This window comes from Equus przewalskii, chromosome 17, assembly GCF_037783145.1.
Source record: "Equus przewalskii isolate Varuska chromosome 17, EquPr2, whole genome shotgun sequence".
Classification (NCBI taxonomy): Eukaryota; Metazoa; Chordata; class Mammalia; order Perissodactyla; family Equidae; genus Equus; species Equus przewalskii.
This window is the reverse complement of record NC_091847.1, coordinates 76715148-76733155: the sequence shown is the minus strand read 5'-3', so window position 1 is coordinate 76733155 and position 18008 is coordinate 76715148. Positions and strand designations below refer to the sequence as shown.

At 42.4% G+C, this 18008-nt stretch overlaps 2 protein-coding genes across 29 annotated transcripts in view; one reads left to right on the top strand and one right to left on the bottom strand.

Moving 5' to 3' along the window:
* The window catches only part of ICA1L (islet cell autoantigen 1 like), a 67158-nt gene extending 51687 nt beyond the window's left edge, over positions 1-15471 (top strand). For 11 of the 28 annotated variants that reach the window (XM_008517385.2, XM_070580790.1, XM_070580786.1 and 8 more), the window contains 3 exons: positions 4627-4878; positions 7782-7871; positions 11424-11772. In XM_008517385.2, the coding sequence (XP_008515607.2) occupies positions 4627-4878; positions 7782-7871; positions 11424-11539 (458 nt within the window). In that variant the 3' untranslated portion in view covers positions 11540-11772. Of the gene's footprint in view, positions 1-4626; positions 4879-7781; positions 7872-11423; positions 14427-14808 lie in introns of those variants that run through there. The other 17 variants (XR_011528562.1, XR_011528558.1, XR_011528559.1 and 14 more) reach the window with 3 other exon arrangements.
* Positions 14414-18008, bottom strand: part of FAM117B (family with sequence similarity 117 member B) — an 87828-nt gene continuing 84233 nt past the window's right edge. The window contains exon 8 of the mRNA XM_070580780.1: positions 14414-17039. Coding sequence (XP_070436881.1) covers positions 17021-17039 — 19 coding nt within the window. The 3' untranslated portion in view covers positions 14414-17020. The remainder of the gene's footprint in view (positions 17040-18008) is intronic.

The window sequence follows — 18008 nt, the reverse complement described above, 5'->3', positions numbered from 1 at the left end:
ATACATATATACACACACACACACTGGAATACTACTCATCCTTAATTTTTTTATTGTGGTAAAACACACACAACATACAATTTACCATCTTAGCTATTTTTAAGTGTACACTTCAGTGGTATTAACTACATTCATAATATTGTGCAGCCATCACCATTGTCTATCTCCATAACTCTTTTCATGGTGTAAAACTGAAACTAAACACCTGTTAAACAATAACCCCCCATTGCCCCATCTCCCTAGCTCCTGACCCCCACCGTTCTGCTTTCTGTCTCTGTGATGTTGACTACTCTAAGTACCTCATATAAGTGGAATCATACAGTGTTTGTCTTTTTTGTGTCTGGCTTATTTCACTTAGCATAATGTTTTCAAGGTTCATCCATGTTGTGGCATTTTGCAGAATTTCCTTCCTTTTGTAAGACTGAATAATATTCCTTTATATGTATATACCACAACTTGCTTAATGTATTTCATTACTTTTTATTGATGAATAGCATTCTGTTGTGTGGATATACCAGGTTATGTTTATCCATTTACCAGCTGACAGACATTTGGATTGTTTACAGGATTTTGGCTATTGTGATATTGCTGCTATGCACATTCAGTACTTCTCCTTTAGTGGACATACGTTTTCATTTTTCTTGGTTAGATTCCTAGGAGTGGAATTGCTAGGTTATATGGCAAATTTGAGTTTAACTTTTTAAAGTTTTTTTAAACAGTTTTTTGAAATGGCTGTAACATTTCGTTCCCACCAGCAAAATACGAAGGTTCTAGTTTCCCCACATCTTCATCAACAGTTGGTGTTGTGTGTCTTTCTAATCACACACATTCTAGTGCTTTTAATTTGTGGAGCTTTTGTTTTGTGTTTTGTTTTGCTGAGGAGGATTCACCTTAGCTAACATCTGTGCCAATCTTCCTCTCTTTGCATGTGAGCTGCCAGCACAGCATGGCCACTAACAGACGAGTGGTGTAGGTCCAGCCCAGGAACCAAACCTGGGCCGCCGAAGCAGAGTGCACCTAGCTTAATCACTAGGCCACCGGGGCTGGCCCTTAATTTGTGGCTTTAATTTGCATTTCTCCAGTGACTTATGATGTTGAGCATCTTTTCATGTGCTTATTAGCTGTTAATATATCTTCTTAGTTGAGAAATCTATTAAGATCTATTGCCTATTTTTAATTGGGTTATTTATCTTATTATTAAGTTGCAAGATTTCTTTTTATATTCTTGGTACAAGTCCTTTGTCAGATACATGACTTGTAAATATTGTATCCTAGTCTTCTTCTTTTCTTAATTTTGCCTCCTGAAACACAAATTTTTAAAATTTTATGAAGTCCAATTCATCACTTTTTTTCCTTCTTCTATGGATCATTCTTTTGGTGTCATATGTGAGAACTCCATCTAACCCAAGGTCACAAAGATTTTCTCCTTGAAGTTTTATCATTTTAGCTCTTACTTGGAGGACTATGATCATTTTGAGTTAATTGCTGTGTGTGGTGTGAGATAAGTAAGTTTTTGTTTGTTGCATATTCATATCCAGTTGTTCCAGCACCATTTGTTGAAAAGACTCTTCTCTCTCCATTGAATTTTCTTGGCATTTTTGTTGAAATCAAGTGACCAAAAAAATGTAAGAGTGTATTTCCGGATTCTAAATTCTGTTCCACTGATCTATATACCTGTCCCTGGCCAGTACCAGTCTATCTTGATTATTGTGGCTTTATAAAAATTTTGAAAAAATTTGAAGGGCTGGCCCAACTATGAATTTCTAGTGAGGAACAGCACATTCAACATATCATGGAATATCAGTAAACTACTTATTATGTCTATTTGTGCATGTTTCCAGACCTATGGCCAGCTGAAGAGTTTTAACTCAGAAGACTGAGGAATATTAAACCCTATTAAAATAATCAACATGAAAAGGACCTGTTACACTGTAAAGCATCTCTTGTATACGGTTTTTCCTAATTGATCCCATTTTGTTCTGATCATTAAACTTACCTGCTTAAGTTGAACTATAAAAAAATTTAAAAATGAATTAAATAAAATAAATGAAATGCGCATTGTGCTTATATACGTTTACATTGTGAAAGGATTCCCCCATCTAGTTAATTAACACATCCATCACCTTGCTTTCTTTCCTTTAATCCTGCTTTCCTTTAGTCCTTTGAATATATTTATAAGGGCTACTTTGAAGCTTGGTCTGTTAAATCTGGCATTTGGTCACCCTCACAGGCCGTTTCTGTTGTCTGCCTTTTTGCCACTGTATGGGTCATCTGCTCCTGTTTTTTTGCATGCCTTGTTATTTTTTGTTGGATACGACATTTTAGATAATATCTTTTAGCTACTTTAGACGGGTCCCCCCGTCTGAGGCTTGTTATTTTCATTTGCTTGTGTATTTGGTTAGTGACAGGCTGGCTTATTTCAGTGGAGTCTGTTCACCTTCCCAGCCCTCCCCAACAGTGGGACGCCTTACCGGGTGCAGGCCTAGGCGTATCCCCTGTCCCCCTAGGATGAGGTGGTTTTGGAACGGTCAGACCGTCTCTTCCCCTGACCACACCTGGCTGTTAACTCCACTAATTTCCAGCTGATTGTTCTACTGTTTTCAAAAATGCCCTGGACCATAAATTTGTCTACAGACAAAACCAATCAAATTTGGACTGCCTTGAAAGGATAGTTCCTGACATCAGTGTTTGAGATTTGTTCTTACCCTGGGCAGGCTCTTGCCCGCTGGCTTTTTCCCTGGTTCTTTCAGGCAAACTGGCTGGCCTACAGTTGAGCCTATTTGTCCAATGAATCTCCCAGTCTTCTCCCAATTGCCTTTTCACACAACCTCCGCTGTTTTTGAGAGCATCTTCAGCCTCGAATCTCTGCACACTGTTGCAAATGAAGTCAGTTCCTTTGGGACGAGGTTAGGAGCTCTTTATTTGACGGTCTGCTTCTCCTTCCAGGCAAAATACCTGGCTCAGGGCTTGATCTGGGGGTGGGAACAATGACATGTTTCTCTCTGAGTGACATCCTTGCTCTAGGAGCGGAATGCTAAAGTGACGAGGGTGACAGTAGTCCCAGGTCTTCTTGGCTTGCCCCTTCCTGCCTCAGCGATCAGGGGCCCCTGTTCTCAACCTGCCACATCCAAGGCAGTCTCCATCCCATGACTGGGGGCCTGGGGTCTGGGTGCGAAATGGGAGCGTCCACCTCCTGGCTGTACTCCCTAGGACTCAGCCTTAGCAACAGGTGACCGAGGACGGGATATGAAATGCTGGCTTTCTGCCCCTCCTGGGAAGATAGCTGCTGACCGAGAGCTGGGGGTGGAGGGAGCCCTGCGCTCTTGGCTGCTCTGGGCTAGACTGGAATTTCCATCTTGCTGAATTGGGAGGGAAGGAAGGGAGTGGTTCTTAGTTCAAATACCACAGTCTCTCTTCTTTCTGAATTTTAATAGACTTTCTTGAGTAAATGTTTCTTCATTTGATGTGAGTCTTTGCAACAATTTCCAGAGACTTTAAATGGTTTTTTTTTAAATAGGTTTCACCAGTTATTTAAAAACTAGTGTACAGGACCACAGACCTCCTCACTCTATCAGACTGGAAGCCCCTCTCTCTCATTTTTGTTGATAAAGGTGTTTAGGGTCATGATTTTTTCTTCGATTATTGCTGCTTAAGTATCCCATGGATTATGATATGAAATGTCTTTTTTATCATTATTTTTCAGAAACTCCATTTTCCTTTCAACCAAGAATTGTTTAATAGAAGGTATTAAAATCTACAGGTAGGGGCTGGCCCGGTGGTGTAGTGGTTAAGTTTGGCGCTCTCCACTTCAGCAGCCTGGGCTTGCAGGTTCGGATCCTGGTGCCAACCTACATCACTCATCAAGCTGTACTGTGGTGGTGACCCACATACAAAATAGAGGAAGACTGGCACAGATGTTAGCTCAGGGCTAGTTTTCCTTAAGCAAAAAGAGGAAGATTAGCAACAGATGTTAGCTCAGTTCCAATCTTCCTCAGCAAAAAAAAAATAAAATAAAATAATATTTACAGGTAGAAGTGCCTTTTAATTTCTTGGTTTTGTATTTTTAATTATTTCATTTTATTGCATTGTAATCAGAGCATGTTGTTTGTAATATTTCTACTTTAAGAAACTCACTAATTTTTTTGTCTACCTTTGTATAATTAATTTTTGTGAATTTTCAATGTGTGCTTGAGGAGAAGGTATATTTTCTATTAGGGTTTGTGTATGTGTTTGTTCAAAATAACTACCTTATTGATTATGCTGTTGAACTATTTTGTATCTTCTGTCCTCTTGGCCTGTTTTTACTGACAGTGGTATAGTCAAGTCTCCCAATATTGATTTGTTTCAATTTCTCTTTGTATGTCCTGTGGTTTCTCTTACATAGATGGTTGCCTAGTTATTTCACACATGGCTATTCATAACTGTTGTATCTTGATTGTGAAATGTGGTCATTTTGATCTATTGTCTACCTAATTAGAAATAACTTTCCCATAAACTTCCAGTCAGTTTAATTCTTCATTAAAAATTATTGTTAATAAAGTATAACAATGAAACAAGTTTGATTTGCCCGACACCCTCATTTCCTCAAGAAGAAAAAGCCATTCTGTTTTTGTCTTCGCTCAACAGTTGCAAAAGATTTACCTGTAGAGTCACTGGAAGACGACTTTGAGAAGGAATTCTCCTTTCTGAACAGCCTCCCGGGTGCTGGGTCTTCGAGTGCCTGTGGATCCCCCCAGGAGCGCCCTGCCCTGGGGAGCCCCAGCGCCGGTCTCTGGTCCCGAGAGCCCTCGGTCGGGTCTGAGCCGCGTCTTCTTTGCTCGCGATTCCTGCCCTCACAGCTCTTTGACCTTGGTCTTCGTGCGGCTGGAGCTGCCCACAGTAAGTATCCGTGGGACATCTGGACACCCGTGACTTACTTTATCTTTATGAAACGAAACTGTGCGCATGTGGATGCGAAACTCAACAAGGAGACTGGGGCTAATGTCAGTACCACGAGACAGAGCCTGCAGCACCCCAGTCGACTGGAAAAGTAACATATTATCTCCGCTGGAGTCTGTCAACGAGAGCGAAACAGCTGCTCTCCTGCCACCGTCCCCAAACCCCACAGTGTCTTCATTGACTTTCCCGGGGGTCTTCTCTGCATAGAAAATCAGTGTCTGGACCTGCTGAGTTACCCCACCTAGGGCCGGTCATACTGTTTCTTCCACTTAGCAAAACTTGGCGTCTACTCCTCCTGTGGGTTCAGAGTTGACGAGAGAAAAGGACAGCTCTGCAGGCTGGTTCCCCGTAGCCTTCGGGCAAGGCAGCGGGAGCGGACTGTGGGAGGGGGCTGGGGCGGCGTGTTGCCCTGGGGAGGGGGCCGCCTGCTTTGCTGCTACGGCCGGGACTCCCTCTGCCCGCCTGCTCTTCCACCCTACCGTGTCCAACCCAGCACCCTCCCTGGGGAGTCATTTTGCTCCCCGCTTCTGTTTTGGTTACGAAGTCCTGTCAATTCTAAGACACGCCTCAAATGTCCCCCCTCCCTCCTGGCCTCCACTACCAGAGCCACCGAGAGTCTCCTTTGTTTCCTGGGCTGCTGCAGGAGTCCTGCCCACAGGCCTGCCAAACGCCAGTTCATCCCACGCCTCCTCCAGGTGTTCTCTTCAGGAAGCAGATACTGATGTCAGGACCCCGCTTACATTTAGAAACGTGAAGCACCACGAGCTCCGGGATAAACCTGCCTGTGCCTGCCTTGCCACCCTTATTGCCACCCTTACTCCAAAGCTTTCTGTGACCTCATGGAGTGTGTGCAGATCCCTCTGAGGCATCTCTGCTTGTGTCGCTTCCTTGAATTACTGTGTTCGCAATGGAGCCTGGCCTTGCGCCTGGACCTTAGGTCCCCAGGCCAGTGCTTCCTCCCTGGCGGCCCCTTGGAGACGCCCCAGTGCTGCCACAGGGAGGGACCCCCTCCCCCAGCTTCCCGTTGTGCTCTAGCTGTTTTCGTGGCTGTGATCACAGTTTGTCTTGCCTTATATCCCTGTCTTTCATCTCCTAGTAGATTAAAACCCTTGAGTACAAGCCTCACGGCTCCTGTATCTTAATGCATTCCTTGTTCTTAGTAACTCATGTTCATAATTTATCTGAACACCATCATACTTTATTCACTCTGCAAACACCTCAAGGGCATAGTCTGTGGGGTGATTTATCCTTGTGCTTTCTGTGACAGCAGCATAAGTTAGCTCAATAAATAAAGTATCAGTTAAACAGTCGCTTAGTAAGAATATGTTAAATAGCCTAAAAGTAAGAATGGGCAGTATCATTTGATAAAGAGGCACCCCATCTAGACGTTTTGCTATCGTAAAATTTTAGAAAACAATTACTCTCACGTGGCGTATCAATGGCCCAATAGTTAAAAAGATTTACAAGCACATTCATTCTCCACTGTGAGCTCCTGTTGCTTTAGGGAGCTCTTTCTCCTTCACTTGCCACATCTCTGGCAGCGCTGGATTCTCCTCCCATTTTTCTGGCAATGGCGACGATATTTCTTCACCACTCAGGACATCTGTCTGGTCCCTGCCTGCAGGCTGACAGCATGTTCCCATGCAATAGCGGAGGCAGCGGGTTCTCAGTGTCTGAGTGTCTTGCTCAAGGTCATCAGGCAGTTTAAACAGTTCAGAGGGGACCAAACTCCGGTCTCCTGCCTCCTCGTACCGGCCTCTCTCTACTCCACTAGCCTTCCCTTTAGGTCTACTACTTTTTCTCCTGTGATGGAGACCTGAGAAGTGAGCTGCCCTGAGAGTTAAAAGATGTATGTTCTATGGGGCTGGCCCAGTGGCGCAGCGGTTAAGCGCACAGGTTCTGCTTCGGGGCCCAGGCTTTGCCGGTTCGGATCCCGGGTGCGGACATGGCACTGCTTGGCAAGCCATGCTGTGGTAGGCGTCCTACATATAAAGTAGAGGAAGATGGGCATGGATGTTAGCTCAGAGCCAGTCTTCCTCAGCAAAAAGAACAGGATTGGCAGCAGACATTAGCTCAGGGCTAATCTTCCTTAAAACAAACAACAACAGCAACAAAAAAAACAAGAAAAAAAAAAGCTATGTTCTAGGAACCCAGGTAAGAACTTGAGCCTCAGATGATCTCTTCTGTACAAGGAGGTAGTCAGCAGGATAATCCAAGTTCTTTCTAGCCTTGTGCTTTAACTACAGCATAAATAAGTTTTCATGTCACAGCAAACACTTCCCTGTGACACCAAGTCTTCATATTGAGACTTTCTAATGACTGCATATAGTATTTTGTCACATTTATCCACCATAATCTACTTAATTCCTTCCTTTTTCTTTTTCATTTTCTAGATAATGCTGCAATAAACATAATCATGCATGTTTTTCCTTCAGTTAAATTATTTAAGATAAATTTCTAGGAATGGGACTATGGAGTCCAATGGTATAAACACATTCATAGGTTTTGAGATTCTGATTGTCAGGTCTATTTCCTCTCCCCTAAATCCTTGGAACATCTCTCTTTATACCTTATCCATTTGCAATTGTTAAAAAGAAAAAAAAATTATATATTTATTTTAAAACCATTTGAAAAATGTAAGGAAGTCATTCTGGCTGGGACTAAATTTAGATGATTTGAATAACATACACAATTGCGGACAAATTCTAAGTATGCCTCCTCTACTGTAGAATCTGACCCCGCTTTAACCATTGGAGGGCTTCTTAGATTATTTTGCTTTTCCTTGTTTTTCTGATGCCACTTCCTATCTGATTAACAGTGATAATCCATGACTTCCTCCCCAGGCTGGGCCTCGGCAGGGGCATCAGAACCTCCTCTCTCACAGACTGATAACCAGCCCCGGCCTTCACGGAGTCCAGGGAAAGTAACGAAATGTAAGTTACTTGTTTGTGTTCTTTGCTATCATATTAACAATCAGTTGAATTCAGATAAATTTAGAAAAGTCTTCACCTCAATATTGTCCAGAAAAAATATTTTCTTAATCATGAATTAAAATGAAAGCTATACCTGGCTATCCCTCACCATGGAAAGACTCGAATAGAAATTGTGAGCATGTCATAGTAAACTGAATTCTGTACTTGAATCTTTTATATCTGTGTTAAGGTTTGTTAGTAATGGATGACACCATTAGGGAGAGAAGACACTCTTTGATTACGGATGCCTATCGACGAAGACCGCATCCAGGCACTTAGCACGGGGCCTGGTACATAGTCATTGCTAACATATATTGAGTACTTACCATGTTGTTGTCTGCAGAGCTGGTCCATGTTGTAATTACCATGTAGGGTGTACACAGAAAATAGACACACTCTCTATCTTCCAGGATTTTAGATACATCTTAGTCACTGATGTTGATTTTTTAAAACTTCTTAATTGGAAAGAATTTCAAACATACAGAAATGTTGCACAAACGAAAATAGCACAAAGAACACCTGTGTGCCCTTTACCCAGATTCACCTAGTGTATTTTCCCCATTTGCTTTACACAGGCCTGTGTGTGTGTGTGACATCCGTCATGACCCTTCACCCCTAATGACTTAAGTTTGTGTTTCCTAAGAACAGGCGTGTTCTCTTGCATAACCACGGTATGGGTGTAAACTTCAGGACATTTACTGTCAACACGGTAGTTTCCTGTCATCTACCGTGTATTTGTCCTCCAGTTTCGTGAGTTGACCCCGTCATGTCCTCTGTGGCACTTCCCCGTTTGGCACAGCGTGTCAAGGGTCATGGACTGCATCCAGCTGCCACGTTTCTTCAGCCTGTTTTAATCTGACACATTTCCGCAGCTTTTCTTTGGCTTTTGGCCATTTTAAGAGGATCTAGTGCCTCTGCTCCACTGCTTTTTGTTTTTAATAGGATACTCTGTATTTCTGTTCACCTGAGGTCTCCTCGCGATTAAATTCAGGTTACTCTTTCTCCACGGGGAGACGGCAGGGGTGCTGGTCCTTCCTCAGGCCTCTCCCCCGAGAGCTTGCACTGGCCATCTCTCCCTCATTGGTGAGGTTAATTTTGACCACTCATTCAAGGTGGTGTCCAGTTTTTCTCCTCTATGATCACTATTGTTTTATTTTACTCTTTCTTACAATTACTAAGCAGCCAGTGGGGAGATTCTCCACGACCACGCACACATCCTGCTCTTCATCAGAATTTCCTCTTTGATTTTGCATCCACTGTTGCTTTTTGCCTGATTCAGTCCTTAATATGATGGGCAAAAAATGATGATTTTCCAACCCTACTACTCCCCCACATTTTTTTTTTTATTGTGGTAGAAAACACATAACAAAATTTACCATCTTAACCATTTTTAATTGTACAGTTCAGTCATGTTAAGCATATGCACCTTGTTGTGAAACGGATCTCCAGAGCTGTTTCATCGTGCGCATCAGAAACTTTATATGCATTAAACAGTTCTTCCCCCCTACTGTCAGCCCCCCATAGCCACCAATTTTGCTGTCTGTTTCTATGAATTTAACTACTTTAGATACCTCGTATGAGTGGAATCATACAGTATTTGTCTTTTTGTGACTGTCTTATTTCACTTAGCATAATGTCCTCAAGGCTCATCCGTGTTGTAGCACGTGACAGGACTTCCTTCCCTTTTTAAGGCTGACTAGTACTCCACTGTATGGCCAGACCACATTTTGTTTATCCATTCATCCATTGATCACATTTTTAAACAGCCTATTGACATATAACTCACATGCCATACAATCTGCTCCTTCCGCCAGCCCTCAGTACTCTGTAAACAAAAGACCTCTCCCCATTTATTATCAGCACGGAGTCATGTTTCGCCCTCAGTACTCTGTAAACAAAAGACCTCTCCCCATTTACTATCAGCACGGAGTCATGTTTCTTCCATGGTTTATATCACAAGGGGAACGTCTAAGGAGTGGTCATGTCTGTTTCTTGATGTTAGTTTTATTTATGGTTGCTTTTACTTTATGAAAATTAATAATAATTATTTGGGTTCTTTTTCTCTATATGTATATTATGGTTCAGTATAATTCATTCATTTTCTATTTGTTGTCCTGTAAGAATCTCTGGAGGCAAGAAACGTGTACACAAGGAGACCCCCCACCATGAAAACAGTGTAACTAAGGCCTTCACTTCCCATTGTGTCAGATGAATATTAAACCATCTCACGTCTGTGCAGTGCTGTGCGGTTTCCCCTACACATCAGGGAGGTCAGGCATTGCTGGGATGGCCGCAGGTCCTGGGTGACACTGTTCTTCCAGCATAATTACTAATAGCCCGCCTCTTCACTCTCAGATATCCTGGTTTAATGATAAGTTATATGGTTATTACTTTACAGATGAGGAAACAAGAGCCCCTGCGGTTCAATGATTGCCCATTATTACTCATCAGCAGGGGGTGTGCCCAGGACTCAAAGTCAGAACTTGTGTGGGTTTCACTGACTATCTTGGGGTTCCCAGAAACAGAAGTGGACGCACATTAAAGCCTTTCACTCTGTCCTGATCCTTGAGACTTGGGACCCCACAGCCCGAACTCCGGCTCTCTGGCCTGTGGAAAGTGGTGACCATGATGGCAAGAGAGCGTTGCCTGAGACTCTTCTGCGTGGGCCCGCCTTCCATCCTCTGCCCACTGTGTCGCTGGCCTCATATGTAGGTCTTTAGATTGTCTCCTGGGTCTCAGCCCTGCTTTCTGGACCCCCTGGCCTTCAAGAGCCTAGCCTTCTGAGATGACCACTGTCTGCGCCACTGTGCATTTGTTATCAGTCCCAGCCTTCAGCCCAAACATACATCCTCAAATATCTGCCACAGTGCAACTTGTAGACTATTGAGGTACAAGATTGCCAGTCTCCACAGGAAGACGAGAGGGAGTCGGTTAACAGGAAGTTGTATCTGAGACACAATCTACTCCATAAGATGTATATCAAAAATTTGTAGAGTGCACATGGAAAAGACAAAGCGAACAACTGTAACCCAAAATGATAACCGTTGGGTGTGTTAATGTGGTAGGATTAGGGGGATTTTTTCCCTTTATGTCCTATATTTTAATATTACTTTTACTATAAATATAGATTTTAAGCACTGAGTTTACAAATGTAATGTTCCTACTTTGTAGGAACAAAGGTTACTTTTAATTTTGAACCTCATCTGAGAGCCATCTGTACATAATCTTAGTGTTTCTAAGCAGACTATTTCTGCCTGCCTTTTCCCTTTTAATCGAGTCCTTTCTCAGCACATCGTGCGATTGCCCATGTCTCAGAGCCTCAGCAAAGCACAAGGCATCCGCACTGGCTTCTCAAAATTATCCTCAAGGAGATATAATTGATAGTTCATGCTTGTCAGTTGTCCTAAATTTTGATTCAAAAGAAAAGAAGCATCTACTTTAAAATCCTAAGCGTTACAATAATGTGATTTCAAACTCTGAGACTCTTAAATGTGCTTTTTTCTTTTTTAATAGCTCCCGACAATGGTAACCAAGACATGTCAGCCTGGTTCAATCTATTTGCAGACTTGGATCCACTTTCAAACCCAGATGCTATTGGACACTCAGATGATGAACTTCTTAATGCTTGACTGAAGTTATGTCATTTCAATGGCCTTGAGGCATCAATTTTGCAACATATTGCCTTTGTGGAAAGGAGGTTATTCTATAACCCAGACACAAAAGCATCGTGTTTGCAAATATCACCCTTGTCAGCCACCTTTAGCAGATGGTAAGGACCACGTTTAAATAGATTATCTCTTTAATATCTTGGATTTGCAGCTGCTGATAATAATGTGGAAAATAGAAACTATTGAGTCTGAAATAGATACCAAAATGTATTTCATAAGAACAGCGAGGAATATTTCTGTCAATAAGAAGTTGGGCTTATTTCTTTGGAGAGCCTTTACGTGTGGGCGGCCTCGCTGGCTGTGGGCATTCTCCATGGAGGGGAAGGGCAGCATGGACACTGAGGTGTGATTGGGGTTGGTTTTTAAATAAAACAGTGGCAGGGGAGTTTTCTGTTGTGGAAAACAGCACTTAGAACCAGACCAGATTTGTCTTTAGTTAGGAGGGAGGGCAGGGTTTGAGAACTCAGTCTGCTTTAATGACATCAAGAGAAACTTGGTGCTTGCTTTCTCCACTTGGAGGTTAAGAGGTAATATTACTTAGTTTTTCTCCTTCATCCAAAAATCACAGACGCCCCTCAGTTCCATTACTGAAGTCTCATGGGGGAGTTGCAGGATGATTTATTTGTTAAGTAAGTCCATCCTCCGCAGAAACGGAAAACTCTCTCTTCCCAGCTTATAAACCACAAGAACGTCCAGTGGCATTCAGGACATTGCGCAGGTGTCATCAGGCCTGGTTTTTCACACATTGCTATCATGAAGCGCAGTATCCATATTCTTCCTGGAAAGAAAATGAGGGGCGGCCCCTCCCTGAGCAACTGGCCTTAGTATTCCTGCAATTACCCAGAAACTTCTGCCTGAATGAGGGGAAATTCTGAACACCTTATCCTTATATATATTTGCATACTTGCCCCATGTTTCTTGACATGATCTAACCCAGAATACTTCCTGGCAGTTACAGACAGCCCTACAGGATCGTTAGGGAGTGTCTTATTGTCCCCTGGCCCTTTCTGTGGGGAACACCTGGGGCTCTATTTGATTGCTAAGGAAAAACTGTCACCCTGAGAGGGTTTCGAATCTCAGTGCTGGAGGGGAGGCTGTCGAATGGAAATTAGTGTGCACGAAGGAAAACACCGCCACTGTATACACCATCATCAATCACTCAACTTCCGGTGCTTTTTTCTCGCACCCTTTAGTTTCGAAGCAGTTCGCTACGTGTCTTATTTTTGTCATCCAGTCCTTGGTAGCTCCACAAGAAAACATTTTAACTAAGTTATTCAGAGTAGTTTCCATGTGCTCCTACTTCCAAGCAGGCGTATTTATTACTTACAAGAGAACTGCTTGTAATGTCCAAGACATTGCATATAGAAGACCATTTATTAGGAACGGACCAGAGTAGGTAAAACACAATCCCCTCCCATCCACAGCAGTCTGCCCCAACTGCCATCTGAACTGCCCACGGCCCCCCAGAAACTGCTGCTCTGCCCAGCCCTGCATGGGCCGGAAAGGCCCTCCCTGAGGGTCAGAGACGGGGCTCAGGGAAAGGCTAGGAAGTCTCTCCTCAACGTCTCTCACATGCTTAGCTCCATGGCTTTGATGGTCCCTGGAGAAGCATTTTTAACTCTTCAGTGAACTTCCCCGAATGCAACACTGTCATTGTTCTGCCAAGATCGAATCCCCAAGGGTTTTGATCACGAATCGCTATCTAAATTCTATACCCACGGCAACTCCCTGCTCTCAACTTTGAGTACCGCAAAAAAAGGCTAACTTTGTCTTGAGTTTGTGCCACTTTCCTTTCACTAATTTTCACTAATGCATTAGTTCAGGAACATTTGCGTGTCTCCCTCGCATGCACGCAGAGCAGCCCGTTGTCCTTTACAACAGGCACCTGGATAGAGGAGATCCAGCAGTCTCAGCCAGGAGCCGGAAGCCCGGACCACGAACGTGAAGGGACCCTGCCCTCAGGCTCCCGAGAGCAAAGCTGCTCGGAAAACAGAAACAAAGGATTTTCATTATTCAGTTCTTAGTTTCTCTAACATTTTCTCTTTCAACACAGAGTACGTCGTCGCCCATAACCCAAAAGCAACACTAACTGCCTCATCAAGTCCTGCTAGGACTTCAGGTCTAACAAGCTCGTTGGTGAAGAGCACACTGACAACTTGGCTATTAAAATGACGGCAGCCATTCATGTTTTCTCAGCACTAGTTATTTGAAGCTCAATCACTAATTTAGGGGCCAGAAACAGAATTCGGCCATTCCCACCTACACTGCTAACATAGGAGACCAGCCACACTGAGTCGGGAGTGAAACGAGGGACACGATAAACACAGAGCAGAAGGCGATCCGTGCTGTTTGTCTAAAGCCACATGAACCATCCAATAGGGAGTAAATGAATTAACTAAACCAAAGGTAGGCTGAGGACAATTCTTCCAAAATAAATGGATGCTTTTTATATTAAATGGGGGAATCTTGTTAATACCAAATAATACATTTAAGAAAAGCCCCCAGAACTAAAATTTGCCTCTCTTTCTACAGAGAGGCAGGAACACCAGGGCATATTAAGATCAGATTGGTGTCACTTTGTAATTTTTGAAATCTTTCATTAATTGTAAAACATAGCTCTGATATGGGAAGAAACATAAAAACTGTATTTTAACAAAATAAGTTTCAGCATTTGTACAATGAAAAAAAGTGTATTTCAACTATGGAGATTTATTTCACGTATCTCTCTTTATAGACCATCTGGAAATGTAGAGGTCTTAACAGCATAAGAACAGAAGAAGTCTTACTGTGCTGTATCTATTTTTCTGAGCCTCCTTTAATAAAGATTACAAGATGGCATCCAAAAAAAGTTTATTTCCTAAAGTATTCAATACAAATCCAATTATTGTTTCTCTAGTCAAAAACTTGGCCTTTCCCTCAGGACCACAGTAGTAAGAAGGTAATTTGAATTGAGATAGAGACCACAGAATGAAATAAAACCAGGGCAATTACTATCCCGGTGAGACTGATTCCTTCTGATTTTCTTCATACAGAGGGCTGTAAGACAGGGGAATGTGTGTTCTTGTGTAAATACTCAGTAACAAAATGCAAACTAGCAAATATCAAAATTTTGAGCCCAGAAGTAATAACCAATGAAATATAAACCATAGTATTTAGCCTGATTTGCTGAAGGCAGGAACAGAGAGAAGCCAGAATCGATCCAGTCATTTGTGTCTTCCATCACGTCACAGGACCCTGCATTTCCTTACCTGGAGCAATGAAACAGCCCCGGAGTCTTGCGAGACAGCAATTAAATTGGGAAGGAAATACAAACTTCAAAATAGGAGCTAATTCAGCAGTATTGAAAGTAGTGTGTTTAAAACATACCATGGCGAGGTGTTTAAATATGGCAAAGAAAACCTGTGCAACAGGATGGGAAGGAAAACGCCTGCTGCTCAGGAGGGGTCACTTCCAAAGACCCAACATAAATTTAAAAGAAGACTGAAGAGTTCAATAAAAACTGTCCTTGGCATTTACGTTCAGGACATGGTTCCTCACTCAGTACTGTCAATAAAACGTTTAATCTCCAGAGTAAATACAAAAAGAAGATAAAGGTGTGGGTGGTGCTAACAGGTAAGATTTTGAAATAAATATAGATTTTTAAAAAAAGGTTGTTTTCGGGGCTGGCCCTGTGGCCAAGTGGTTGGGTTCGCGCGCTCCGCTGCAGGCGGCCCAGTGTTTCGTTGGTTCGAATCCTGGGCGTGGACATGGCACTGCTCATCAGGCCACGCTGGGGCAGCATCCCACATGCCACAGCTAGAAGGACCCACAACAAAGAATATACAACTATGTACCGGGGGGCTTTGGGGAGAAAAAGAAAAAAAATAAAATCTTTAAAAAAAAAAAAAAAAAAAGGTTTTCTTTCTCCTGTTTCAAAGTAATACCCTCTCATTTAAAAGTCTGGAAAGGGCCAGCCCCAGTGGCCTACTGGTTAAGTTCGGCATGCTCTGCTTCAGCGGGCTGGGTTGGGTTCCCGGGTGTGGACCTACACCAGTTGTCTGTCTGGCCATGCTGTGACAGCAGCTCACATACGAAAAGAGGAAGATTGGCAGCAGGTGTTAGCTCAAGGTGAATCTTCCTCAGCAGGGAAAAAAAAAAATCAACCTATCAGTCAATACACGTCTGGAAAATACTGAAAAGAAAAAGAAAAAGAAATCCTCCACAGCCCTACCATTGAGGAATAACCACTGTTAACATTATATACACCTTCTGTTATTTTGTGGTACCTTTGGGCTCACATATGAATTAAATTGTGATCCAGCTGATTTCATGTTATTGTCTTCTCTGAAATGGGTATACCAAGTTATTGAGATTAAAAAATTAGTTTTGTACATCTTTTTCTCAAAAAGTCAGATAAAAAAAAATCCACCAAAAATGTGATTGAAGTCACTCTCTGCCTCTCTACAAGATGTGCTCCCCAAATTATAAAAAACTATTTTTCTGGAATTTCTGCAGCTATAGCACCATTAAAACCCAGAGGGCTTGAGGACTCGTGTCACTGACTTCCTTAGCCAGGAACTGGGGTCTAACCAGCTCACTTTCTCTTCACTCTCTGAACCAAGCTGCCAGCAGTTGAAGCGACAAAGAGGACCACAAAGGAGAACAAACAAGGCGACGGCCCAATGGCACATCATCTGCGGTGATATTAACAACTGTATTTCATTAATGTCGCTGTGCCAGGAGAAGGAGTGCTAAGGCTTTGTGGTTAAGTTGGAGTTCTAGCATCAGACTCGACTCAAAGCCAGACATTTCCAAGATGTATAACCATGGATCAGTTACTTAATCTAATTCCAATTTTGTCCTCGATAGGACAGTAAAAATAGCAGTAACTGGCTGGATAAGGTTACTGTAAGAATTAGGGTAAAGAGTGACAAGTAAAGTGCCTGGCGCTTGCTAAGTTAACAGTAAGTGTTACCTATTTTTATTAGGATTTCAGCTCAACATCCTTGACTACATTAGACTTTACAAGCTAAAAAGAATTTTATGGGACCCTTTTCCTTGACCAAAAACTTAGATTTCCTAAGGAATGAAATAACTTACCTAACAGAATATAAAGGAGATGATGACAAGTGTTTGCGTCCATTTTATAGGGTAAGCTGGTTTCATGTTCATTAGCCATTTGACTGACAGCACTATCCCCAGCATTTCCTTCATCACGTAAATAAGAGAACTGAGATTCAAACAGGTGACTTCTTTGCCCAAGATCCCATGACCATGAGGCTGCAGAGCCAGAACTAGTACCCAGATTATGGCCTTAAATCCAGGGCTTTTTCTGCATCTCCTCTGGATCATCCCAATGATCTCAAAAATAATTGCTTGACGCATGGAACTGAGATGAACAGTTAGATTCCTGGTTTTTCACCATCAGAGCTTCCAGGACACTCTTCCACAAAACATAATGATTTAGCAGGACTGGCCCATGCTAGTGGATAAAATCAAACAGAGTATACAGAGAGAAATTCTCAGTTTGAGGAAGATGAAAACTGCTGAAAAGACAAGTATTTTATGTTTTTACAAAACCAGCAATTTGGAGATACTTATTAAAGACAGGTAGCAACAGTGTCTTAAAGCTTCCGGTCTCATTTAAGATACCAGACCAACCCAGAGACACATACACAAAAACTGTAGCTAGAGCAGTATTTTTCAAATAATTTTGATTACAACTCACAGTAAGAAATGCACTTTACAATCTAGTATGTATGGATCTCTGTGTCTAGCAAAAGTTTTACAAATAATACTCTTCATATGTATGAATATTTTCTATTCTGCTTCATTAAAAAAAATGTTGGCTGGACCCATGTAATTCATTTCAAGATAAAAAGTTTGAAAAACACTGAACCAAAGAGATACAAAGGCTATTTGTGTTACCATACCATGTTCTAGTAGAAGTCTACAACAAAGTATTTAACAAACACACCTAGGGGCTGGCCCCGTGGCCGAGTGGTTAAGTTTGTGTGCTCCACTTCGGCAGCCCAGGGTTTCACTGATTGGGATCCTGGACACAGACATGGCACCGCTCATCAGGCCATGCTGAGGTGACATCCCACACAGCACAACCAGAGGCACTCACAGCTAGAATATACAACCATGTACTTGGGGTGGGGGGGTTGGGGTAGAAGAAGAAGAAAAAAAAAGATTGGCAACAGATGTTAGTTAGCTCAGGTGCCAATCTTCAAGAAGGACACCTAAACTTAGCAAGCAGAACCCCCTGATACTGACGTACACTTGGCAGGGATCCACTAGGAAGACACTGTATTTCACACCCAGCTCCTTAAAAGCAATTGAAGGGAAAGGATCATTACAGACCTAAAAACATTTTTGGGGGTATATTTAACACTAAGGAATCAAAGCAAAACCAAAAAAATCAAATAAATGGGAGAAGAGAGGAACA